Source organism: Montipora capricornis, chromosome 2, assembly GCF_036669925.1.
Source record: "Montipora capricornis isolate CH-2021 chromosome 2, ASM3666992v2, whole genome shotgun sequence".
In the NCBI taxonomy this organism is placed as follows: Eukaryota; Metazoa; Cnidaria; class Anthozoa; order Scleractinia; family Acroporidae; genus Montipora; species Montipora capricornis.
Window position 1 is genome coordinate 54,567,079 of NC_090884.1, and position 27,500 is coordinate 54,594,578.

The following is a 27,500-nucleotide window of genomic DNA, read 5'->3' on the forward strand; positions in this document are numbered from 1 at the left end:
GTGCTCAAACCTTTGATTGGAACCTTACAGCGATAAAAGCTACCCCCGTGGACCAAGTATCACAGAATACGAATGATAATTGAGCAATGAAAAAACCCCGGCTACCTTTCGAACTCGCGATCGGGGCGGGCAAATAAAACAGCAGCAGCCTAAGGACGTTCGCGTTGTAAGTTATGCACCAACCGATGTTGCAGAGGCAGAGGAGAAAGATCAATTTTACCAATCCTTTCAAGATGTACTACAGAGGGCTCACGCGCATGATCTGCAGGTGGTCGTTGGAGATTTCAGTGCACGTGTGGGTAATATGAGAAATGGTTTTGAGCTATTTCTTGGTCCTCGTGCAGTACCCGGTCCCTCAATTGACAATAGGCAGCAACGCCTTTTAGATACTTGTGCTTCTAATAACCTTGTCATTGGAGGAGGCCTGTTCCCGCACAGGTTGATTCACAAGTATACGTGGACCAGTAATGCCGGCACACGCCCAAGAGCTCAATTAGATCATGTGCTCATCAACGGATTGTGGCGAAATTCTTCGCTTGATTGCCGCACGTATAGAGGAGCAGACATTGGAAGTGACCACGAACTTGCTGTTGCCAAACTAAGACGCAAGCTGGCCAATGCATACAGGCCAAAGGCAACTAGGAGATTGGATGTGGAAAAACTGAAAGACGAAAACAATTTCATTTTTCGCCGTTGAATATCAAGTGAGCTTTGTTTCTAATATTTTACTAACTTGGTATAATATACAACACTGAAATCAAATGGCAAATTTTTATGGATTTAACAAACATTGAAGGTATCGAACTCATTGAATGCATCACAGTGTTTACTGAAGTCGCATCTAAGTTGTCTGGCAATTTACATTTATTTTGTACTCGACTTTGCAAAGGAAAAAAATGGAAATTTGACAGTGAAGAATTATTTGAATGAAAGCTTGTTGTGCTTTTGTGCTTCATTATTTACGGTCAAGGTTCTCTCGAAAAGGATTTGATTGAACTGTCAGAAATTTATTTATTGCACATGCTTTGTGACACGGATTGGATTGTTTTTTGCCTCTAATAGCAAATATGTTGTTTGTTTCAATAAAATTTTCGCTGAAAAAGGTTTTTGTGAGATTTCCAGCCTTTGTGAATTTTAATATCATGTTGTGTGTAATTTTCGAGCTTAACAAATTTGCATACGTGGGTTGAAATGTTATACTGGAGGATTTTTGTGGTAGTGCACTGTAAACAGCGGTGCATAAGTCAGGAAAATAAACAGGTCTGTTGGAAGCGTGCTTGAGTTTCAACAAAATGAGCCCCAAAATCAGCAAAAAATTGTGACGCTGATGAATAATAAAGTAGCTGCTCTTTCTAAAACGATGGAATTACCGGGTGATAAATAACCTCGTCTTGGAGAGTAAATTTTTGACAATGGTCAACCTCAAGAGTTGGGCGATGGTGATCTTTGTGTTGAATTCGCATATTTCTTGTCAAACTTTGTAACACTTGAAAGAAAAAGAAAACTAAGAAAAACAAAAACCCGGTATCTTTCCATCATTTGACACAGATGCTTCAATGTCTCACGAGTAAACACGCCGATGTCACTTTCGATTTTGCGATTTACTTGTGCAACCAAAAATACAATAACAAAATTGAACCTAGCAAAAATCTCCCAAAATGTTTTCCGCTGATGGTAAATTTTGATATTCGAGGTTCAAAATTAATGTTATTTTCATGTCGTAAATTTTGTTGCTGATGGCAAAATATTTTATTCTCGATCGACCGTCCTGCTCTTCCTAAAAACTGTGTATCAATATATATTTACTTTTGCATCAATATTTGTTTTGTATGAGGAAAGCTAACAAAATCTGTATCTTGCTTAGTTCGCATTTTTGAGCGCTAAAATATAATTTTTGGTCCTATGCTTCTGTTAGTAAGAGGTACATTTTTAGGTCACCCATCCAGATACTAACCCCGCCGAACAGCTGAGGGCTTAACTTCAGTGAACTTTTATATTACAAAGCTGTCAGACGCAAAGACTGCACGATTTAACTTGTGGTGAAAAGAAGTTGTGAGGGAACTTGACTGAATGATCAACATGTCATCCTAGAAGCCAGTGTTTCCCACGGCCTGCTCCCGTGTGACCTTGTAGCTCAGTCGATAGTGCAGCGGTGATCTAACCCGAAGGTCGTGGGTTCAATTCCCACCCTGATCAGAGTTTTTCTCTGTCCTTGTGTGGGCCCATTTCCAACAGTAGGGCTAACGCTCACATGGTTCATATGGGGTAGAAACTTGGCACTTAACATTACACTCTTATCAGTTAAGTCTGTTGAAATAAAAGTGCTACATGGCCAACGTTTGCAAAAACGTAACCCTTCCTTGTACTTGTATCAAGTATGGGTCGACCTCAACCTCACTTTCATGGCTGGGTTATAATTAACAGAACAGTTACTGTAAAAAGGTCTATTTGAGTGTCGACAAACCAAACATATAAATATAAATAAATGAATTCGTTTATTTCTACCTTTTGGAGTATTGAACTGAATTACAGGTAGCGTCAGCTATAATATAAATACAGAATATATACAATTATAATAAATGTGCCAACAAATTATACATTTACATAAAGTCAAGGGCGTACTGGTGGTTACAAACTGTTTAAGTCGATCGATGTTACTTGGCCTTAACGCCTTGTTGCTACGTTCTCTAAGATTGTACTGTGATTGTCAATTCTGCCTGACATTAATGGGAACAATGGGTTTGATGGTTGAACTCTGGACACAAATCTCTCGCAGGCGGCTATCCTACAAAAGAGATCAAGCCGGTTGTAAATAGGGCCTGCTCATATAAAACACCTTGTATGATATTCGCCAACGAGCGCTTGTGAATGCTTTCTAAGGTATTCGATAAGTATTGAGGAAGGTTAGAAAAGACTACGGATGCATACTCCACTATTGATCTTACAAGTGAGCAATACGAGCATCAAGAGTTTCGCGCTTCCGGTTGAACGCAGCGCATCATGGGATAGGCTGTCCAGAAAAGTGAGCACCAATTCTTGAATGCCAGCCACACTGAATATCTCCTGTTTCAATAGCCATAAAATGGATTTACTCACCAGTTTATAGGATTACTGACCCATATGCAACGGCTAAAGGAGGAATTTCAGTAGAAAAATGCAGTATCAATCGGGGGTAAAGAGACGCGATCTGAAACAGGAGATATTCAGTGTGGCTGAATTGACAAATTGGTTCCTTTTTCTACTTTCTCTAATCGCAAAATTATACACTTCTTATCTTTTATCGAAAGAACTGATCGCTTACGCTTCAAGGACATGATGATCGTGAATAAACATTCGTGACGTAGTGTAGCTTATTCATTTGTATACCACGCCGAACGAGCCAATAGAGCGTAAATTTCACTTAGCAAAAAAGCAACTCTAAGCTACTGTCAGAACTCATTCGCAAGTTCTTCATTAAGGCCTGTCCAAACGGTAAATGTTTTACCGTAAAACATGCTAAAACCTGTTTTACGGTAAAACATGGCTATGTTTTACAGAGTGGCCAAACGCATAAAACATCTTAAAACATGTTTTATCAAAACAAGTAGTCTCCAGAAACAATCGGTATGTCCAGTTCTTTAAATCCATGTGTGGATAACGCAATGTATTGTTTACGTTACTTTAATCCAACATAAAGCAATTTATACTTTGGACAGCATAGATTATCCAATCTCTTCCTGGCGGAAAACGGAATTAGATATTTCATGTTTTACTCCAGACTCAATTTAGGAGGCAGTGTGGCCCAGTGGTTAGGGCGCTTGCCTTGAGATCCGGAGATCCAGGGTTTAAGACCCGCTCTAACCATTCGTTGAATTGGATCCTGGTAGTCCCTAGTTCAACTTCCCAGCTGCACTTTTTTTCAAGTTGGGGGGTCATTGAGACCATTTAAGGGCTCACCCAAAAGTCATACCAGCAGAGGCCATTTGCCTTACAGGTTCTCACACGTTCTTACGACGAAACAGATCCTTTTCTGAGGTTAAAAACCTGGCTACCGGCCTATTAATTAATCATTTGCCAGAAAGAAGAAATTCCTGTCCTCTTTAGAAAAAATAGACACGCAGTGCTTATGTGTGGTAGTGAAGTAACACAGCGATTTATTCCATATAAAATGTCAACTGAGCTGTGTGCTGTCTTCCAGGAGATTCAAGTTGTCCTTGCGTAGTATGTAGCTCTTACAGTGCACGATATTGTTTTGGTATTGTTTATCATTGTAGTGCCATGGTGGAAGTCTTGGGAAAATAGCCTGAGAAGACATGTGGTTACTAGCAAAGTACTGAACCCAGAATCGAAAGATTGAAGAAAATAAATGGGAAGTGAGAAACATTGGCTTCTGGGCTGACATGTTGATAATTTTCAAGCTCTCTCACAACTTCTTTCACCACAAGTTTAAGCGTGCCCTCTGAGCATCTGACAGCTTTGTAATACTAAAGTTTACTAAAGTTAAGCCCTGTTTAGTATCTGGATGGGTGACCTCAAACATATACCCCTTCGTAAAACAGAAGCATTGGACCGAAAATACTATTAACGCTAACAAATGCGAACTCAGCAAGGTACAGATTTTGTTAGCTTGCTTTATGCAAAAACAAATATTGATGCAAAAGTAAATTGATACACAGTTTTTAGAAAGAGCAGAAGGAAGGTTTTTTTTGTTTTTGTTTTTTTTTTAAATTTATTTATTTATTTATTCCACACACACACTCACAAAACAAACAACTTACTTACAGGATAGACATATTTACATATTTACAGTAAAACAGTATACATTGCTTCCCATACTGAAAAGGAAGTCAAAGCATTAAAGTTTACGGGCTGTCGGTTGCAAGGCTGTTGTGAAAAGGCGATGAAGGATTTGTTGGTTTAGGGAGTTATCAAAGTAAAAGAAGCAAGAAAAAAGAACGGTTTTCTAAATTAAAGTTTTCAGGTGCCCGCACCCTTTTGTTGAAATAGATAGATCGACTTAAGACATCAGTGAAAAAGCCTTCTACCTTTGGTAGCGTTTTATTGTTTTTACAAATCCAGATATAATGTCTTGCTAACAGGAGGCAAAAATTCATTTGAAAATGATTTTTGGAGGAGTCTGGCATCAAACCTAATGCTATAAGAAGATTGAATTGGTAGTTTTCTTGAATAATCTGAGACATAATAAAGCGTTGTATTAAGAAGGTCCAAAAAGCGGTCACTCTGGGACAGGACCAAAAGAGGTGACTAAGTTTTTCTGGTTCATCTTTGCAAAAGGAGCAGTTTGGGTCGTCTTGTAGGCCGATTTTAACTAAGAATTCGTTAGTGAGCAGAAGGAAGTTTCCAGGACGGTAGCTCGAGAATAACATATTTACGACATGGACACAACATTAATTTTGAACCGTGAATATAGAATATAAAAAGTTACGATCAGCGACAAACATTTTGGGAGATTTTTGCTACGTTCAATTGTGTTATTGTACTTTTGGTTGCACAAAGAATTCGCAAAATCGAAAGTGACATCGCCGGAATTCAGCGGGCGCCGTGATTAAGTTACCGCGGCATGTTTACTCGCCAAACAGTGAAGCAACTGTGTCAAATGATGGCAAGATACCGGGTTTTCGTAAGTTTCTTTTCCTGTCAAGTGTTATAAAGTTTGACAATAAATGAGCGAAGTCAAAACAAAGATCACAATCGCCCAAACACTTGAGGGTTTACCATTGTTTCTGCTAAGTCAAAAATTTACTCTCCAAGACAAGGTTTTTTATCACCACGTAATTCCATCATTTTGGAAATAGCAGCTACTTTATTATTCATCGGCGTCACAATTTTTTGCTGATTTTGGGGCTCATTTTGTTGGAACTCAAGCACGCTTCCCCGGGGAGGGGGGGGGGTACTCCCTTATATGGGCTATATAGGTATGTGCGGCCCCAATGGGTAGGATTTTTCAGCCGTTTTGGTCATAAATAGGGTATCGATTTTGGCCAATTTTCCGCGATTTTGGTCATAAATAGGGTAAGGGTTTTGGGAAGCGGGCCGCACACCCCTACCCAACTTTCTGGGAGTACTCCCCCCCCCCCGGGCACGCTTCCAACAGACCTGTTTATTTTTGTGAGCAATACTGAAAATATCCTCCCGTATCACATTTCAACCTTAAGCTCGAAAATTCAATACACAACATGATATGATAATTCACAAAGGTAGAAAATATCACGGAATCCTTTTCCAGCGAAACATTTCATTGAAACAAACAACATAAGATGCACTACAACGCCATCCGCGTTGCAATGACTTTCGACGCCATTGCTGGTTAACGAGAATAACAAACTCACGAGGCAGAATATATATTTATATTTAATTAAGTTAGCACAACAGAAAGACGCTAACCTTATTTTGACACGAAAATGCTGTACTATTGCCATAAAAACTATCCAGTTAAGCTCGCATATTATAAAACATCATGAATTCATAAAGGCCACCTTTTCCAGCGAACAATGTTTTGAAACAAACAACATATTTGCTATTAGACGCAAAAACCCCTTCCTATTTCATTACGTGCGTGAAGAGAAAAAACTCAATCGTGTCAAATATGCGCAATATTACAACAAACTAAACATTCAGGATCAAACCGTTTTCATGAAGTACCTTTTCCTTGAATAATTGCCAACGAGTCAGGCCTTCTGAAGACAGAAGGCCTGGCGAGGCGGCAGCTTATAGAGCCGCGAGAAGATTTTTAGGCGGACGAAATCTCAGAAGCGCTTCAAATTTGAGTGTAATGTAGACCAAAAGCTGTAATGTAGACCAAAGCGATGACATGTTGACCGTAGCGATAACCAATGAGAGTGCCGCACGAGTACGCCGCGTGATGTTTGCAGCCGCCAGGCGCCAGATCACGCAAGCTTGGCTCGTTGGCACTTTAGCGACAGCTATAACTAGTTAAGCACAAAATAGACGACAAGCTTTCTTTCAAATAATTCTTGGCTGTCACGTTTCCAATTATTTTTTTTACTTGTAGACTTTGCAGAGTTGATCACAGATCCACTTAAGGTGTTCGATTCGTTCTCTGTCTTTGTTGAACCCATCAGTTACCAGAGAATTTTCCATTTGGTTTCAGTGTTCTACATAACAGCACACTTGGTAAAATACATTAGAAATACATCTCACTTTGATTTCGGCTCGACGGGCGATAGATCCTTGCCGAAGTCCATTACTCGTCGCTTTTAAGATTCCACCGCCTCTCTTGTTCAATATCCAATTGACTTGCCATTATTGAGCTTCATAAGGGTATATTTTGTTTAAAGATCCACTAAAACGCCATTCGCGTTACATGACTTTCGACGCCATTGCAGGTTAAGTTTATCATTCTACTATGTCCACCAGAGAAATCTACGCATTTCCACTACCCTCTCTATCCTAAGGAAATACGATCAGAAGGCTCTATGCACAAAGGCACCACTTAGCAGGGGAGTGACAGGCAAGACTTTTACCGACACGGGAAAAAAAAAATACCAAACAAATGCCACACACTTTCCGACTGGGATTGCCATTCGGCAACCCAGTAATAACCTAAGTGCGTCACAAGCTGGAGTATCTAAGAGGCTGACCTTTGGTAACACCAAGGCATCTTGAGACAATTTATAAACAAAGAAGGGCGTAAATATCGGACTAGCGAGATAAATCTGAAAAAATGCCTTCGATATCCGCGTTGCTCTTTGGTTTTACAGTCATTGCTGAAGGTATGTTTCCAAATTGATCAGGGAGAGGATGAATAGGGTTTCGCACTTCGCGTTTTGAAACCTCGGTGCGTGTGCACCGCATTAGACTATGCTGCGTAATGACTTAATTAAGCTGTATTCGACAGCAATTCGTCTTTCAGTGGCATGCTTCCTATCTGAATTTGTATCAGAGATCATGTACTGACCCCCAACAACTCGCTTACGCAGCGATGAAATGCAAATATCAGCCTGGATTGCTCCACAGCTTTTCTTGCAAAAGCACACCAGTTTTTCCTTGGGACCGAGGTTGGTGGAGGGGGGCATTAAATTGTATTGCTATGTAAAGACACGCTACTGGAAACCAGTTGAACAACCCAAAATTTCCTTAGTCAAATAACATGCTAACGATTCCTCAATTCGCAATTGGCCATTTTCGAAATATCAATATTCAGCTTGATAGTGTGAAATGAATGTGAAATATATTAACATATCATCCACTTAACTTTGCCTTTGTCCTCTAAACCTCTTTAAAACATGTGATAATAGGTATAGATCGTTTTCGCTGTCACGCAATAAAAAAATAAATCGAAAACCATCCAGTGGGAAAAGTCAAGAATTTCTGATGTTGTAGAAGATAAACGAAGAAGACACTTCTCCAAGTTTTAGGCCTGTGCGTTTCCCCAAACTTCAGATATTCGTCTAAATGTTTCGCAGAAATTTACAGAGCCCAGTATGAAAACGCCCTGTTGGTGTACATTTGTGGTACACCAATGTGGCGGCCGGAAAATAGTGTCAACATCTGTTACTTACTTTGGCTATTTAGGCGAGTGATCATCTGTACTGAACAAACAGCTATTTACCTAAGCACTTTTCCTAATGCTTTAAATTCTAAAAAGGCTCAAAACCATGAGATAAATATATATATCTCTATAAACTCGATCGTCGCCTCGTGTCACGCACGGCCATAACTCAGAAATTCAAAATCCTCTGATTTCCAAACGAAGCACGCTATTGAGCTTTAAAATTGCAGATGGATACAAATTTACCACCTCTTATGCCTGTTGAGGATAAAAACTTTCGTGGCTTTTTCGTTTTGGATTTTAGAAAATGATGACGTCAGGTGAAAACGATTCATAAGCATATGTCAATCACAGTTAGGAATCAAAGATGCACAAGTTCCAAATATTTTCATATTGATTGAAAGCTTGATTGAGTTAACTATAAAGTTGGGTTCACATTAGACCACTAAGTCTGACTTAGTAATCTCTTAAGTCGACTTAGTGAAAATGACAGGTGTGAACCTTTAAGTCACAGAAGCGTGATTTCTGTCTTAGTGTCGGCAAACTCAAACGACCTAAGCGGTTCTTAAGTCTTTTTCCAACATGACTTAAGGCTGACTTAAGAAAACCTGATACCAAAAAAATGTCAAAATCGTGGGTTTTATCAGATGGAGATGGAGATGGAGATGGAGATGGCGATTCCCGTGTTAGGCGCCAAAGCAAAGAAATCACGCAACAAGTTTCTTCTCACGAACAAAATTAACTCAAGATGCTTTGCCGAGAGGACGAAACGTTAGAAGGCAAATACGCTACCGACTTTTCAACTCATGCGATTTAAGTTGCGTGGCTTGATCACTTTTTGATTAGCCAACGTAAGTGTAATTTTTCTTTTCTTATGATATTCCTCGCCGATTTCCCAACAGATCTGAAGCAGGAATGCCTCATGTTTTTAATGCGGCTTCACCACCTCAGTTTAGTCGGTCTCCTTCTCCATTTATTTGGCTGCTCAACCTTTGTAAATTTAATAAAGAGACAACAGTCGCAATTACAGCGATTTTACGGCCTCTTGGTCTCATTTTGATCTCAACTTCTTCCCTAAAATGGATCGTGACTACCTCACCACGTTTATGATGTTAGTTACCTTATCTGTTATTTTTATCGTTAATGATGACAGCTTTGCGCGGAAAGAATTTGTCTTCTAGATATGTCTGAACGCTTAAGCGGACTTAGGGTGACTTGGCTTGACTTAGGCTAAGACAGACTTAGACAGACTTAGTGCCCAGTGTGAACCCACAGACTTATAAACAGAAGACCGTTGCTGACAGATCGTTTGTTTAATTTGCAATAGACCTTTTTCACTTGTACATTTTGTTCAGTCCCAAAACAGATCATGTGATAATACTGACTGGGAGGTTTGGTCCTTTGTTTTGTTCATTAAAAAGAGTGCAACTAATTCATGCATTCATTCATTCATTCATTCCACACCATATCCTAAGCCAACACGGTGGTCTTGCTTTCTTGATCAATTATAGAATAAAACTGCTACATCTCCAAAACTTACCACTTTTTTGTTTTAGATACTGAGCTGATTTCAGGGGCACCCAACGAATCTGTTCCTCACATTATCTGTTCCCCAGAGGAATCTTGCTGGCTGGCAAAAATACAGGTGTTTCGATGAGCTGGCTGGGAAATTTATTATTGATAGAGGTTTGCCTGGGAATTACTGACTTTTTCTAGCATTTCAACCCGAGCTGGCTGTAGAAACTCTGAAGACTGAGGACGACTACTAAAAAAACCCCTTCCCTCTCCCAGAGAGTAGTCACAAACATACGACGGCTGGTCAGAGTGATTGCGCTTGCGGAAAAATCCTGTTTTGTCCCGGTTTTGTCGCTTTTGTTCGGTCGTTTTGGATCGGGATTTGAAAGCGCGCTGAATTCCAAGCTGGGAAATAAATTTGATCAACTGGCTGGGAAACCAACCAATTTTATCTAGTAATTAATTAAGCTGGTGAGTGTAAAAGAGGTGACCTTTTCTCTGTCAAATAAACCATTTAATAACCTCCGAAAAGAATGACTGACTCCATTGGCAATTGCAATGGTAGAAGATGTGGATTATGGAATCATTCATTTTACAGTATGCGCACTTTGTGTCCCCTGCCTTACCAAAGAGAAATGATTCCTTTTTACTGAATACTACTCTTGAAGTAGAATTACCTAAGCTTGTTGTATTTTCAAGCATTTTTTACACGACTAAAAATAGAAGTTAGAAATGTTTGGTCATTTTGCAGGTCTCTTTCCCATTTAGAGTTAGCCTTCAGTACAACTGGTTTTCTGTTTATAAGGAACCAAGAATAGTCATTGTGTTTTTCATTTTAGTTAAAGGGGGTATGTCACGCAAAATGATGTAATTTCACGACACCCAAAACTGCCCAAAAAGTAGAATAAAACATTGCAATAACCCCTAAAATTGTTGAACAAGATAAAAGAAATACAACAAATTTTGAAGGGAAGAGAAGCATGGATGGACACAAATGAACAAGAATGAAACGGATTGCATTTGGGTAATCTTGAAAAAAGTCGGCCCGACGGTTTTCAGATTTATGGCAAATTGCCTGGATGAAGTTCGTTTTTGCTCAGAATCGTCTTGTTTGTGATGTAACGATAATTTTATCAGTAAAGGAATTCCACATTACCATTTTCGAGTTTTAAACTTGTGATTAACTAAAAGTTTCCCGAAACACCCTAAAATAACATGACATAGCCCCCTTAAGTTTATAAAAAGCCTCTGGGGACAGCTGAAACGCACTATCCAACTGAAAAACTGATCTATCCACGGGATTTGTGCTCGCACGTTCTGTAAGGTGCCTTGGAACTGCAGAAACCACTCGAAAATAAACTAGACGCTCAATGAGCGTATACTGGGTTACCTGTGGTACTGGTTACTCAAAAACAGAAGGGACTGAGTTGGGTGGTACTGAACTGCAGCGTTCCAGTCATTGTTTTTCAAGTCGGGGGTCATTAAGACAATTTAAGGGGTCACCCAGAAGTCGTGCCAGCAGAAGCCCTTTGGCTCACAGGTTGATACGACGAAACAGATCTTTTTTCTGAGGTTAAAAACTTGGCTTCCAGCCTATTAATCATTTGTCAGAAAGAAAACATTCCTGTCTTTAGAAAAAATAGGCAAGTATTGCGTACGTGTGGTAGTGCAGTGACACAGCGCCTTATTCCATATAGGGCCACTTTGGGAAATACCATAATACTCTTTGTTTGTCCCCCCAAATTTTGCATAACCATTATTTCCAGTTTCTCTTGGGACTTACAATAGTCCCAAGAGAAAACAAAAACAATGCTCATGCAAAATTTGGGGGGACAAACAAGGAATATTATTGTATTTTCCGAAGTTTTGCAACGTTCAATTTTGTTATTGTACTTTTTGCTGCACAAGAAAATCGCAAAATCAAAAGTGACACCGAATTCAGTGGGCGCCGTGATATTTCCGTGTTGTATATAATACCAAGTTATTAAAATATTAGAAACAAACCTCACTTGATATCCAATGGCGAAAATGAAATTGTTGTCGAAGATCATTACTAGTCGCTTTAAAGATTCCAGATATTTCTTTTTCACCGCCTGTCTTGTTTATCCAATTGACGTTCCATTCTTGAGCTCCATAAGGGTATATTTTGTTCAAAGATGCACTAAAACGCCATTCGCGTTACAATGACTTTCGACGCCATTGAAGGTTAATAATTAAATGTTCTCCTGTATGCACCAGAGTTATCTACGCATTACTCCAGCCCCCTCAAACCTAACAGATACGCACAGAAGACTCTATGCACAAAGACGCCACTTAGCAGGGGAGTGACAGGCAAGACTTTTCATGACACGGGAAAAAAACAAACAAACAAACAAACGCATTTTCTAACTGGATTGCCTATGGCAACCCAGTAATGGGAAAATTACATCTAAGGTCATATTTTTGAATGAATTCTGAGTAAGAGAGAAAATTCCCATTTACTTAAAGATCGTGCACGAGATAGCTCCCATTAAACCAGTCCCTGTAAAAACATCGCCCAGAATGCTTATTATTCTCCGGACGTTTACTTACACATAGAGTCGCGAAAAAGTGTCAGGTCTTTAATAATAAAAAGCAAGTGTAATCACGAAACCTTTTCACTGGTTGACATTTGCTCGCGCTGTTCAGAGCTTTGCTCATTATCTTGAAGAGGTTTGAAACGAAAGCAAAAGACAGTAAGACTATTGTTTTCCTTCTTTGTTTTCGTATTGCGTCACATATCCGTCAAATTTCTCACTTTTGCTTTGGAAAACCTTTTGAACAAGCCACTCAAAGATATAATTTACTCGTCCTTTAAACATTGAAGTTCAGCAACGAGCCACCGAACCGCTTATAAATATACCTTACCCTTTCTGTAACACCAAATTCCATCGACGAGCCACTCAAAAATCTAAATTGATTTTATCAAACGAGTTGATAAAGGTCGAATAACCACCGTGAAAGATTTGGAAAGCTGACGTTTCCAGCGTTAGCCCTTCGTCGTTTGATGAAATCAATTTCTGTTTCAATCTCCCACCGACGCAGTACCACAGTTTCTTTAGAAACTAAAATTCTGTTCACTCAAAAATATACCCTACTGTCCTTTACACAGAATTTCACCGACAAGCCGAGCCACTCAAAGATATACTTTACTCTTTGTTTAAACATTGAATGTTAGCAACAAGCCGCCGAGCAGCTTAAAGGTATACCTTACTCGTTCTTTAACATTTTCACCAACGAGCCGACGGGCCACTCAAAGATATACCTTACTCCGTAGTAACCAAAACGCGGGTCCGGGTCCGGGTCCGGGGTCCGGGGCTGGGGCCGGGGCCGGGGCCGAGGCAGGAGACGGAGGCCGGGATCCGAGTGTCTTTTTTTTCCCCATTTGCTTTGTTTCAATTTTTGTCGTACTGTTATGTACGAGTGACCGGCATCGATCTGTCCTTCGTTTACGGTGAAAATTAGTCAAAAAAATTAAGGAACCGACGGAAGCTATGGAAGTTCTCAACGCAGATCTTGTTTTATTTTTATTTTTTTTCTAAATTGGACTTTGTTATTTTGTGTTTTAAATTAGAGGTTGATTTCTGCGAGCACCTGGCTTTGTCCTCCCGAAAATCGAAGTTTCTTTTTCGAAATTAAGAGAATTTTCGAAATTGCTGAACTTGGAGTTTATGGAATATACACCAACTGCCTGAGACACTGAACACGCGCTGAGCTCCACACTTTAAAATCGCATTGTAATGTTTACTTCGTTAAAAACAGAATCACAGTTCCACGATGATCATCACGCAGTCACGCAACGTTCTCATTTGCTTGTTAACCGCGCAGCCATGGGCCGAGCGCGGTTCTTGCTGTGCACGTGTTTTATTAGCCGCGCGGCCATGGGCCGAGCGCAGTCCTCACTCTGCACGGCGTTTATTTTTCGTTTTGTCGGTGACCAGACCCAAATTTCCACTCGGTCATATAGTCAGTGAAACTTCCAATCACGCAACTTACGATGTTTATTCGCCAAAAGCTGTTAAAACGTTAATGTACTTAAAATTTTATGAATATTCCACTCTTTATTTAGAACAAGATATATTTCCTTTTTGTGTTATTGAAGCGCTTGATTCGAAGCGAGTATTGAATACATAAAAGGCCATTACGTCATTCATGGAATGTGTCGATGCAACTTTCATTGGTAGGGAAATAACCATTGTAGTAAACATAGCCGTGGATAACGTAATTCTTGAATTATGTGACTCGTGTGACTACTTTGCTAGCCCTTTACTCGTGTAAAAGAACAATTAAATTTAATCGTGATTTTTAAGAAAAAAAGCTGTGAGTTATTAATAGTGTTATTGTCGTATCGTTCATACCCATACACATCCGAAGAAAGGTCCAGATTAATTAAGACCATTACGTCATCGGAGATTTCACAACGGCTCCGACGGATGGTGCAATCGGAGTTTTCACAACGGCTATAAGTGATGGTGCAGTAAGATCGTGTGCAGTCGTTGTAAGTTGTTGTGCTATAGATTGATCAGGTGATTTTGTGTCTATAGTCATCAGCGAATCAACAAGGACTGTTTTGGAAAGTGCACTACGTTGCGACCATAGTAGAAAGAAAAGAGATAAATCAAAGCGCGGTTACTATAAACGGTTTGTAGTAAAGTCAGAGTCGCACGGGAACTTTTTAGCCCATTCTATTCGGACGTCAAGGGATCGAATGCAATTTTACGATAAAAAAAAACACAACAACATTGAGAACAATTTTGCGACAATTTGCGGAAATTTTGCGAGGCCCCGGCCCCGGCATCGTGTTTTGGCTACGTTTAATGATAGCCATTTTTGCATTTGGTCAATATCATTCGGTTAAAAAACATCGAGTGGTTGGGAATTAGGGAGTCTGGTGTTCCAGTCTCTCTCTTGCTAGTGGCAAGAGTTGTGCTCGTTATTTCCTGGGTCAACACATCGGCCGTTTGGAAATCTTAAGATGGTTCTGAGATTTTAAAAAAATCTTAATAGTCCTGTAAAGCTCTCAAAAAGTAACCTCATGTTCCACTGATTGTGTCACAATGTGGTCAGTTGTTATGTTCATCGGCGCGTTTTGACAACTTTCCACCGGTCTTCATCAGGCCATGATAATGAGGTTGACTGGTTAAACTACAAAGCATTACTGCTCCGTTGTGATTGGTCGATTTTTTTTTCGTCGCCTGAGGAAGACTGGCAGTATGCTTAATGAATCAAAACGTCGCCAGCTGATCTACTTAATAAGTTGTTTGGATCACTCAAATTTTCCGGGAAACGAGGGAAAGAGGACTCGATAAAAATCGACTCGATACTACACCTCCACATAAGTTACCTTATCGTGAGACAAACGGAAATCATTATTTTTGTACCTCGCCACGACGAATAAATGATTTTAATTCGGGCGGTAAAATATCAAATGTCTTCCAGCATGGGACGTGACAGTAGATGACAAAGAAGAATAAAAGCTGGCGCCTTCCAAGTCAAAACAAAGACTAGAATATTAAAATGGCTTGCACGGAAATAAATTCTGTTTATTGTTAATTTTTAATAGAGTCATCTTGGTTTGAAAAAAAATATTGGGCTCCTAGCAGTTTAAAAAGTGAGTTGACAATTTTCACAACAATATACGAATGACTGCTGGTAAATTAAAAAAATACCTGAAATATATAGATTCTAAAAACGTAAAGCACTCCATCCCTCTGACTTGTTATTGTTTTTGGGATAATTGAGTATTGATAAGGATCTTCCTGTTTTCCTTCACCCACTTGTAAGGGCTTAAATAAATTTCTTGAATAAGAGTAATAGCATTAACAGCTGCAGTTTTTTTTTTTGTGTCGGTAGAGAAACTTTCATTTGCAAAGAAAATGACTGAGTTACCGACATTTCAGGGGACAGCTATTCTTAGAGTTATTTTCATAGAGTTATGTCGTAGAGTTAGAGTTAAGTTTCCAAAATCCTGAATTCAAGATTTTGGTCTGCCAAAATCCTGAATTCCAAAATCTTGAATTCAGGATTTTGGAAGTCGTCAACTCTAACTCTAAGTCACACCTCTACTGCAATAACTCTATTGATAGTTAACCTAGACATTTTAAAACGAACTTGACTGACTTTCGCCACATTCCCCAAAGCAAGTTGCGCTTTATTTTAATTTCCGTGGATTAATGGATCTAAAAATAGTGTTATTATGCATTGGGGTATCTGTAATTTAAAGTGTCCCTTAAGCCTTCTTCCCAATAAAATCAAATGTTGAAAGATCTTGAATGGACCCGACTATATTAGCTTTTCAAAGGCCAGTTTGTTTTAGATATGATCAAAAAAGAGGAATTTTACGATTTTAATAACCTTGCGAGTTCCCTAAACAAAAGGCATCATCTCGAGGCACTGGGGAATAAACTCATACAAATCCTTATATTCATTTCCCCGAGCCTCTAGATGATGCCTTTTGTTTAGGACTGAATTTTAATATATCGAAAACAAACTCTACTCTGTTGTGGCGCCGGATAATTAGTCCTATACAAGAATTTGACATCTGCATCTCTGGGTGTTAATAAGACTTCGAGACACCCTACACAAATAGTCTTAATTTGCGACTGACCTGTGAGGAATGAGCGATGGGGACTCCTCCTATAGTGCAGTTTATCATCACCTCAGCTTTCGTTTCGCTCCATGTCGCATCTGCCTGTCCGAATGGTAAGTTTTAACTAGCGCTTTGGTTGGTGTCGTTTCCTCTCTCTTCGTCCTTCTCTCTCAAGGTTAATTTTCTGTAAATAGGTTATGTTGTTTTTTAAAACTGATGTATTGCTTTTAAAATTTTTTTTGAGAAAAAAAATTGCGTTTATGAATTTCGCACCCTTTACTGTGGTAGAGAAACTAGAGAAAAGAGTTAACTCTTATCCCTAGTTTCTCTACCACGATAGAGGGCGCGAAATTCTTAACCGGCCAACTCTCCGGCTGTCGCGTATGATTGCCAACAACTTGTTTTCACGGAGGGTTCAGAAATCATTAGATGCAAAATAAAAGTAGTCACCATCAATAAATATCAAAAATTATCTCTCATTTAAAAAAAACTATTGAAACTTCTCCAGTATCAAGTATCGGCGCAGGTGGAGCCTCTTCAGTCCATTTCGGATACTTTGTTGCCAATGTTTTCTTAATTAGAAAATCCAGTGAAAAACTCTTTTCCTAGAACCCCCTGAAAATGATTCAAATTTGAATCATTACTGTAGAGCTCGTAGGTGTGCGTGCTTTCCATCGATCTCGCTGAAATTTGGCGTGTTTACTGGGAAGAAAAAGCCCCAGTTTCCCTGTAAATCTCGGCTTTCTAGTTTTCATGTCGCCTACATGACGGAAATTGCGACTCAGGCAATTTGAGCTGAGTGAGGCGAAAGTAACTATAAATTTAAGTAACTTACTCATGCCTTACTCATGCAGTGACAACCGTTAGAAATGCATTTTATGTAACAACTGATAGGGCTTTTGATGCTTTGTACGCAAAGTGTACATTATAGAACTTTTATTTTAGGCTTAGTGTTTTTAATGAAGTCATTATGTAATTATCTTTTTTAGGATAGGGTAGCTAGGTGTCTCCAATTAGTATGCTGTTTCATCGGCAGCGAGCTAGAACGACTTGACACCATAGCAAAGTTATTGATTGAATTTATTTCAAAGAATCAATCAAAAGATAAAACAATGCGACAACCGCATTATTTTAAGTTCTTTTCTATATAGTAGTCAGCTACATAAAAATTGTTTTTAGTCTGAAATGAGTAACTTAAGTACACTGCAAATAGTCCACGTACGACTAATAGCGTCAAAATCAAATGACAGTAATTTTGCTATTTTCAATGAAAGCGACTTAAAAGCTTTAAAAGCTTGCTAGTACATACAAGATATAGAAAACTCAGTTGCATCTGGATGAGTTTTTGAGAGATGAACGAAAATACTTTACAGGCGAATGCACGTTTTTATAACTAACCGGTGCTTGAAAATTTCTCCTTGAGGTCGAGAAAATTGAGCTAAATGTATTCAAAACATCATCCTACCTACTAATTTGGACTTGTACTCAAGATCAAGGGAAAATCTTTAGCCTAATCATCTCAGCATTAGTTTATAATGATGATTGTAATAGTTAATTTTGATTTTATAGATGATTGTCGGGAACTTGTCTTCCCATCGTTTTTTTTCTTCGCCCACAAACTGCTGGTGAAACATAACATTACTACTATCCAAGTCTGCGATTTAGAAGAATGCAAGTGGCGATGCTATCAAGACCCTAATTGCGTTAGTGTTAATATTCATACCCACAAAAATAACGAGGGACTTTACAGATGTGAGCTGAACAACGCCACTCATCTTAGACATGGTCCAGAGTTTCTGGACGCAGTGGATTACTTCTATCATGGAGCAGACGTAAGGCTGAAAATTGAATTGATCCTTTTGTTTGCTCCTCCTAATCTCAGTTCTCAATTTCCTTTTGTACTAGTCCTCGTCCTTCCACTCGCAACTGAATGCTAACGTGTTCCTCTTCGCGTTTCAATTCTCAAAAACATATTTTCCATACCATCGCCAGACCTAGGATTGATCGCCCTGATCGCACGAAACAGTGTATAGGCGAATTCATGGAAACAGTGGCGGAAAGAGGCGACTGCGGGGATCGTGATCACCCGGATAGAACTCCGCTCTACCAAGGCGATTAAAACGATGGAGTGAAATTTGGACACAGCAAATCGCACGAATTTTCCGGATCGCCTATACACTGTTTCGTCCGGTCGGGGCGATCCGGGCGATTATATGGAAACCAGCTGGGCTAAATTCTACGTTGTTTGTGTTTGCGTTAGCATTGTTCCGTTTGTGTTTGTCCTCGGTTTCTGTGCTCTAGTTTGCCTTAATGTACGTAATTGTGTACTCGTTCGTGTTCATGTTCCTGTTCATATTACAGTGGCTTTTGTATGATCTAAAGAGAAAGACGCTCTGAACGAAGAGAACGTAAATTCACAAACACTGAAAAATCATGCACATACACACAGAGTACCAACGCAAACAATGTTAACATACAGTGAGTGACTGTTACCGCGTAAGTAAACAGATCTGAATACTAGCAATGTCATGGGCAAATTAACATGGTTCATCATCATCATCATCAGTCCTTTTTGCGCCATGGGACGCATAAGGCCTCACAACAACATGGTTACTACCCACAAAAAAAGTATCCGTTTCTGACGAAAGAGGGACGCCTTGCCAACTTGATCCTTTTTTTAGAGATTACTATTTCATCACTTACAATGACCGATAACGTAACAGCTGGAACCCATTACCTGGAGCCTTCATACGTATTATACCTTTGAGTCAACCCTGTCCCATATCTCTTTATTTTTAGAACTTTTAGAACTGCGATGTGTTTTTATTACTTCGAAATACCTTCGTGTTTCAGGTGTGTGCATTCTGACGCTATTAATGGCCAACCATAAGTCCTCTTATGATTGGCTATTGTGAACACATCCGTAAAAATCCCCTAGGAAGTGCTTCTAAAAATAATAAGATACGATACAGGGTTGAGTCAGACAGCTAATGTAGAAGATGGAGGCTCCGGGTTGGGTTTCAGATAAGAGTAAGACCACCATATTTTAAAAAAAAAAATCATTTGTAAGCCAGCGTTGTTTTTGTCTTTGTTTAAAGAGTGCCTGTGATAAGGTAGATCGCTGTGCCAACGGAGCTGTTTGCCAATCTGGATATACAGACAAAGGATATCGCTGTGTTTGTCCTGCAGGAGGGAACTTTGCCAATTGTCAACAAGGTATCCCTTGATTCGTCTTTTCTATCCTCGTTTTTTCTAACTGCTGCTTTCACTGCTACTACCTCCGGTTTCTAGCTAAGTAAATGTGGTACGTGATGGTAACTATAGGATGACATGGCGTATTTGTAATCTTGTCCTCAAATCTTGGCTTTTTATTCCCTGATAACACTTTATGGCGTACCTCTTTATGCACAATTATCTACTCTAATTGTAGATATCGACGAATGCGTGACACGAATGTACAATTGCTGTAAAGATGCAGTGTGTAACAACACCAAAGGATCGTATACTTGCTCGTGTAAACCAGGATACTTTGGTGATGGATACAATTGTACCGGTGAGAAAACGGAAAATCTTATCATGGATTAGTTTGTCTTCGATAATGCAATCTACGGTACTGAGTTGCTAATTGAAAACTTAGTATATAGGCTGGTGTAGAACTATTGATGGTGTATTTATTGACTTTTTCTCAGATATTGATGAGTGTTTCCTTGGAAATCACACCTGTAGCTCTGACGCAAATTGCATCAACACCAATGGTTCATATAATTGCACTTGTAAGGCAGAGTATGTTGGAGACGGACGAAACTGCTCCGGTCAGATTTCTCTTGCATATATATGTTACTATAATTATTTAAGGTTACTACAAAAGGCTATCTTCACTGCAAAGCACGATGACGTCAGTGGAGTGGAGTAATGCATAACTAAGCCTACCTGGAAGACGTAGAATAATACTCTAAACCCTCGTTTGCATTCTAAGCTGTAAAAATATTGGTTCATCTAGAAAACAGAATGTGATAGGTATATAAAATAGGCCTTATATCACGGTTTTGGAAGCCATCTTGACGGGTAGGGAATTCCGGCAAACGTGTCCGAAATAACAGTGTTTCTATGGGAATCTGCGTTGAAATAACTTTAGAAAACCTTGAATGTAAAATAAATTGAGAATGGTAAACTTTAGTTGCTAACGACAAGATTTTATTGACAAAACTTGAGGATCCTACCTGCAGTACAATTTTCCCAGCGAAATTTTACATTAAAATATTTGTCCGTATTTTTTTTCCTACAGGTGCATGTTTGACTGAGCTAGTAGATTGTCCGTGTTACAAATTTACGGCGGACAACACTAAAGGAATTGATGTACCTGAATTCAGTTCACTGTAGTCGATTAACCCATAGAGTGAATTGTCCGTTCTACAGACGATTTGTTCGTCCTCGAGTGTGAAAACGACCGACCGTTCTTCAGAGTATCATTAACTTAATTGGTCAATAAATAGCGCGCCTACTGTTTAAGAGATGTAATCAATCCAATCATGCCATGGTATTGTTGTCGTTGTTGGTTTCTCTCATCCAACTGTAGGATATCCTCTTCAGGCATTAGGACGGACACCAAATGAACAACAATCATTTTGATTTTTTCTTTACTAAATTTCACTTTTTTGTATATGTGTTTATCCAGTTCAAGTTCGAATGGCCTGGTTCCCACTCAACGCTACGTTCAATACCTCGGAAATCAACAACCGTGTTTCCCCAGGTTTTTCAAAAAATGTGACCCTTGCAAAAGGCCCTGACGGCAGAGAAGGAGGCTCCTACGAATTTCAGCATGGCGGCGGTCTAATCAAGTTTTCTAACAACCAGAGCGGATATTTAGACATGCGCTATTCAGTGACAATTCTGTATTGGTTGTACCATTTGGAATTTAACAGCAGTCAAAAGGACAATTATCTGATAATCTACAGGAATGGAACAGGGAAGGGGCTGAGAATATTTGATTATCGAAAATCTGACGAGTCCCAGAAGCGTATCATCAAATTAACATATGGTAAACAACATAACATCACCCTTCGGCATCAGTATGAAATTCAAGCTTTAAACAGTTGGAGATTTCTTGGAACGACGTATAATCGTTCGTCTGGCGAAGCCAAGTTCTGGGTTAATGGAACCGCGACTGAGACGAAAAACATTGGGAAAGATTTTGAACTGGGGACACAATACCCGCTTAAAATAAGAAGCCATAATTTCAAAGGAAGAATCACGCAGCTGCGAATATACAATTGTCCATTGACCCAGGAACAAATACAGAAGATAAAAGGGCAATTCAAGACCCCACAGAGTGGAGGTGAGAGTGAAACAATACGTCTTACTGAAGCAAGCATATCAGGTCAGTTTAGTTTAAACCCTTGTAACTACAACGCTATAGGGTCCAAGCAAAGACGACGTCAAATGGAAAGGCCACGTAGCAGTAGTGGTCAAGAAAAATAGCTCTGAACGCTCCTCATGTGTTTCTTACATTTAAAATATTCACCTCCTAACAAATGGAAAAAGACAATTTAATTTACCAATTTAAAGGGGCTAGGACACGCTATTTTAGGTAATTTTGTTTAATTTATTTAATTATGAGCTCTAAACGTCAAATTGGCAGAGCAAGAGTCTTTCATTTGCAAAATCACCGCCACATAACAACTGAGAATGATTTTCCAGCTTTGTAAATGGCATTTTGATATAGACTGATATAAATTTGAAAAAAAGTGGGCCAACGTTTTTCAAATTTACCCAAATTCAATCCATTTCAATCCCCTCCAGTTTCGTCCATCCATGTCCCTTCTCGGCTTCCCTGTGTTTTGTTAGAGTTCTTCTATAGTTTTGAACAGTTATTTTGATATTTTAGTTAATTCTATGACCATTCGATCAGTGCTGAATTGCCTAAAATTGCGTGACCTAGCCCCTTAAGTTCTTGTAGAGAAGGTGAGCAGACGACATTATTAAATCTTTCATTCATAGGGGTGCAGGGATGGCGCAGTGGTCAGAGCACTTGCCTCCCACCAATGTGGCCCGAGTTCGATTCCCAGATTCGGCGACATATGTTAGTTGAGCTTGTTGGTTCTCTTCTCTGCACTGAGACGTTTTTCTCCGGGAACTCCGGTTTTCCCCTCTCCTCAAAAATCAACACTTGACTTGATTTACGCTGATTATTAATTTCAGTTTACAGTGTCTTCAATTTAGTGCTCCAGCGCTAAAGTGACTAGGCACTAAATAAAGTTCCTTTCCTTCCTTTCCTTTCCTTTTCTCCGTCTTTGTTGATTCAGCGTCGTTCTTCCTAATCAGGCAATTGAGTTCTTCGCGTACATTGTGTAACGTGGCTTGTGATAGAGATTGATTGCGATGGCATTAAGTTATATTTAAAAGTGACCTTCTAGTTCTCGTTGACTTCTTCTTTGCTTGACCTCGATACTTAAGAGCGCGTTTGAAGTGTACCTTGCTTTTGCATGGACTAATGATTTGTAAGGTTCAAACGAGCGAAAAATGAGGTCAACCCGGAAAGTATTTGGCTCTGTTAAAATGCAAGTGATTGCTAGCCCTCGTAAACTGAGGTAAATGGAACACATCATTTTCCCTGACCCCACTCGGTGTGAAATAGTGAGATTTCCTTTCCAAGGGTGGGTCTTTTTACCCTGTTAGGGGGGTCTAGGATAAACAATGATCGGTTTCCCAAACAACGAAAACCTTTCTAGGGGGTCTTGGTTCATCCTTCTCCGGGAATTTTTGGGATTTTAACTTTTCATGCAAAGTCCCCTTTCCCGTCTTTCTCACCGATTTCCGTAAAACAGTAGAAATCAGAATGAATCCGCCCCTGCCTGTTGTCACAACTGAGCTTTTTCCACCCTCTGAAGGTGCATTTTCTTGTCTGTCACCATGGAAAGCCATAACCTTCTTAAATATTCTTTATTCTTTTGGTCTTGAAGTTTTGTCTTGTGGTGTGGTTTTGTCATTATGCGACGAGGTTTGATGGTTACGTGTTGTGTTTCCATCATGACGTGTTGAGGTCTTCTTTTGACGTGCTGTGTTTACATTTTATGTGGTGAGGTTCTTTTATGACATCCTGTTTCGCCCCTTATGTGATTATAAACACAGCACGTCAAAAGGCCCCAACACATCATGATGGAAACATAACAGGTAACCAGCAAATCTCGTCACATATTGACAAAAGCTCACCACAAAATAAAACCACACCACATAATTATATTGCCACAGTACACTATAACAAAACTCCAAAACATCAAGACAATACTTCAAGACCAAAGGAATAAAGATTGCGTAAGAAAGTTTTGGCTTTCCCCTGGTCACATGTTTCTTTGTAATTGATAAGTTACTTATCTAACCATCACTTTTAAGATGTATGTTGCATCACACAAAACGTCAAGTAGAATATTATTTAAAATGATGCGCTTCGTTCTCGTGTTTGTCATTGCCATTTGTGTTTTGTTCCTTAATAAATTTGGAAGGCAGATTGAAAAAAGGCTTTTCCAAAGAGTAGCCTGTTGCGTAAACGATATGGAAGATAATGGTACTCCTGTTCCTGTGCTTGAGGCCTCAGGAGGGGTTCTTAAGCTACATTGGCGATGTCGCAAATGCCTCAAGTCGCACTCTACATACATGGCTCAACCTGTGGCAATCGTAGAAAAAACCACTACCACTCTCTACATAAGAAGATGATTAGCAAAATATACAAAAGTTTGAGTCCAGATGCACCACTACTCAACTGCATCGATCAGAAACATCAAAGGAAATGATGTTCACCAGAAATGCAAGTTGAGGCCCAGGAGTGGTTTATACCACGTACGAAAAATTAAGGTCATGGACAGAATTAGTAACTTTGTCGGCGAGGTCTTACAATGTTGGACTCTGGATCGAACACTAACATTCTCTCCAAAAATGCGGCTAGGTAGATGACTTGGCTTGGCTACTCCAGGTTAATGGTTTTTGTGATAAAGCGTACAGCGTAGCAATTTTTATGTTTATAATTGTCTATGCGTAGATCGTTATTGTAGTCGCTACTCTTTGAGAACGAAATATACAACAGTTTTGAGCAGCACAGTCTCCTTTGCTCATCGAAGTTTTTTTTTCACTCACCACCTGACACTTCCAATAGTCGCGTCGACTTTTCAAATGACGGCATTAAAGCTTACTTCCTTTTTAAACTTCACGACCCGACATCCGGTGAGTCGGGCCGTCAACAGCAATTGACGACCCGACTCAGTTCATGTATATTGGACATGTGGGTTGAAAAGGCCAACGGTTCCGAGAGTTCAGCTCATTGGTTGTTCAAAAATGTCAAGGAATTTTTCTACTAATTTGCAGTCACAGTGCACTTCGCAAGCACCCGCAAATGAATTTTCCGTGTAGGTTCCACACCTGTCTTGTCTTGGATGAGGACCTACGTATACCACTACAACTTAAAGCTTTTGTATCAGTAAAAACCTCTCTTATCAGTAAAGAAAAGGAAAGGAACTTCATTTAAGTGTCTAGTCTTCTAGCGCTGGAACACTAGCCTCCGTAGCTGGCGGCTCTGTTGTTGCGGAACGCAAAAGAACTGGAGCAGCGAAGCCGCGAGAAGTTCTTCGTTTCCCCCTCTCCAGCCTTCTTGCACCGCTGGAAATCTCTCGCGCTCGAAAAAGAATCGCCAGCTACGCAGGCTACTGGAGCACTGATTGGCGACGCTGTAAGTTAAAATTAACAAATCAACTTAAATCAAATCAACTGTTCGTTTTTGAGGGGAGGGGAAAACCGGAATACCCAGAGAGAAATTTGCATAAGAGTAGAGTTCAATTCCCGGAGGTTGGATCTGGACTCCAACATGGCCGCTGTTTCATTGCTTGGGTGCTCCAATATGGCGGCTGTGACGTCATGTGAAAACCAAGAATATACCGGAAGATACGTGAAACACTCGCTCGCATTGATGGCTTCATCCAAATGCTAGGGAGAAAGAATGCAATTACAGGCCCTTCCACCATTCAAAAATTAAAAGATTTCGAAAATCAGCTTAAAATAAAGAAAATAAAGCTAAGTAAGAAACCCCATAATCCGATCAAGCAACCATCTATTTATCATTGAAGCGATGTGGCCTCCCTTTACAGTTCTGTGCTCATTTACCAGGCCTATGAATAAAAGCGAGGCTGAATTTGACCTTGCTCTGATACAAACATCATTCCTTTTCTTATGTAAATTATGTTGTTAGAATACTAACGGATTTTCATTAACATATTAAGAAGTATCAAAACATGGCCTGGTAACTGAGCACAAAAGTGTAAAATTGTCTATTGTTTCGCATCGATGTTTCAAACATCACCCGTCATCCATGTGCAGTAAACTTTTACAAGATGATCCGTATATATAACTATCAATTCAATGATTCTTTTTAGATTAAATGTTCGTTACAAGCACATAAATTCAAACTAAACAATTGCAAAGATGTCACGGAAAACACCACTGACCTTCTCTCTTTTTTTTAATGAGCACATTCTTTCGTCATTGCTTGATTGTTATTGGCCTTTTGCGTATGCTTTTTCACTTCATTTGTTTAACCTTTTCACTTTATGGTACTCAGGAGATTCTTCCACGCATGGTCTTGACATTTCAAGTACGCCAAGCACCTCAATCAAGACAAGCACATCAGCACAGCCACCTTCTCAAGTAGGCCAAACGGTTAAAAAAGACGCAGCCAAAACAGAAGGAGGCAGCACTGGCTAAATTAAAGAAGGTTAAACTGGATTGCAATTGGAGGTTTTGCAAAGTGCTCAGCCAAACAGTTATTCAAATCTCGTTTGCTTGCTTGACACAGTTTTTTTTTGTCACAAAGCGTCCGGGTTAACGTTAAGTTGCATAGTGACTATAGAGTGAAAATAATAAATTTCACTTTATTTGTTTAACCTTTTCATTTTATGGTACTCAGGAGATTCTTCCACGCATGGTCATGACATTTCAAGTACACCAAGCACCTCAATCAAGACAAGCACTTCAGCACGCCCAGCAACCTGAGCTAGCCCAAAGGCTATGACAAAACCCATCACAAGGATAACAAAACCCAACCTAAATGCGGGGTAGACTTTCATATACCGGACTAAAATTGCGGAGGACGAAAGAACCATATTTATTCCGATTAGGCCTTGCTAATTAGGTATTATTATGTTCGCTTTGTTCTTTTGTTTCAGAGACATTAACTATTTCGTGTCCGGTATATGAAAGACCAGCCAAAATGAGCACTGAAAGGACGAAGGAGGGATTTTAAAAACGAAGTAACAAATACAAGATGAGGCAGGCCGGGCAAAATAAAAGAGTTTTAAACTGGACTGCAATAGGAGGTTTTGAAAACTGTCCAGCCAAGCAGTTCAAATCAACTGCACCGCCATGACACAGCACTTTAAGTAAAAGCAAAGCACTCCTTTTCTAAAATGAAATAATGAATTTTAGTTTCGGTGGAGATTTCTCAACGGTCGACAACGGTCAACAGTGTTTTTTTTTTTTAGATTTTCGAATTGACGAGATTAGATTTCAACCGTTGTAACTCGTCAACATCGACATATTTTTCATGGAATTTTTGGTAGGTCTCTGGAAATGCATGTCTCAACGTTGTACAAGGACAATATTTGTATGCTACTAGCTAAGAAAATCAAGCACTATGTTGGCACGCTTGCAAATCGAAATCAGTTTGATTAAAGACAAATTAAATGTTGTCTAGCCTGAGGTTTCTGGACTCGAACCCCTTCACATGCCACATCGAATGTTTAGTGGTAGAGAAAATAGGTCTTCCCTTATTGAACTTTATCTCTGGGCTATAGCGCGTCTTAAAGGAAAGGTTCGTGCGCTGTATCA

At 39.5% G+C, this 27,500-nt stretch overlaps 2 protein-coding genes across 4 annotated transcripts in view; both read left to right on the plus strand.

Moving 5' to 3' along the window:
• LOC138037510 (craniofacial development protein 2-like) overlaps positions 1-697 on the plus strand; it is a 1,401-nt gene extending 704 nt beyond the window's left edge. Inside the window, exon 3 of the mRNA XM_068883428.1 lies at positions 269-697. Coding sequence (XP_068739529.1) covers positions 269-697 — 429 coding nt within the window. The remainder of the gene's footprint in view (positions 1-268) is intronic.
• A 15,787-nt stretch (positions 698-16,484) lies between these two features.
• On the plus strand, positions 16,485-27,359 carry LOC138038125 (uncharacterized). Of its 3 annotated transcripts, none has more exons than XM_068883949.1 (7): positions 16,485-16,747; positions 18,204-18,466; positions 19,733-19,850; positions 20,065-20,187; positions 20,324-20,446; positions 21,310-22,011; positions 26,236-27,359. In XM_068883949.1, exons 1-7 carry the CDS (start codon positions 16,669-16,671, stop codon positions 26,376-26,378), a joined length of 1,551 nt encoding a protein of 516 aa, XP_068740050.1. In that variant the 5' UTR covers positions 16,485-16,668; the 3' UTR covers positions 26,379-27,359. The 3 variants fall into 3 exon arrangements, with proteins under 3 accessions (XP_068740050.1, XP_068740051.1, XP_068740052.1); XM_068883950.1 differs by having other exon boundaries at positions 21,310-21,969; XM_068883951.1 differs by lacking the exon at positions 18,204-18,466.
• Positions 27,360-27,500: the final 141 nt, after the last annotated feature.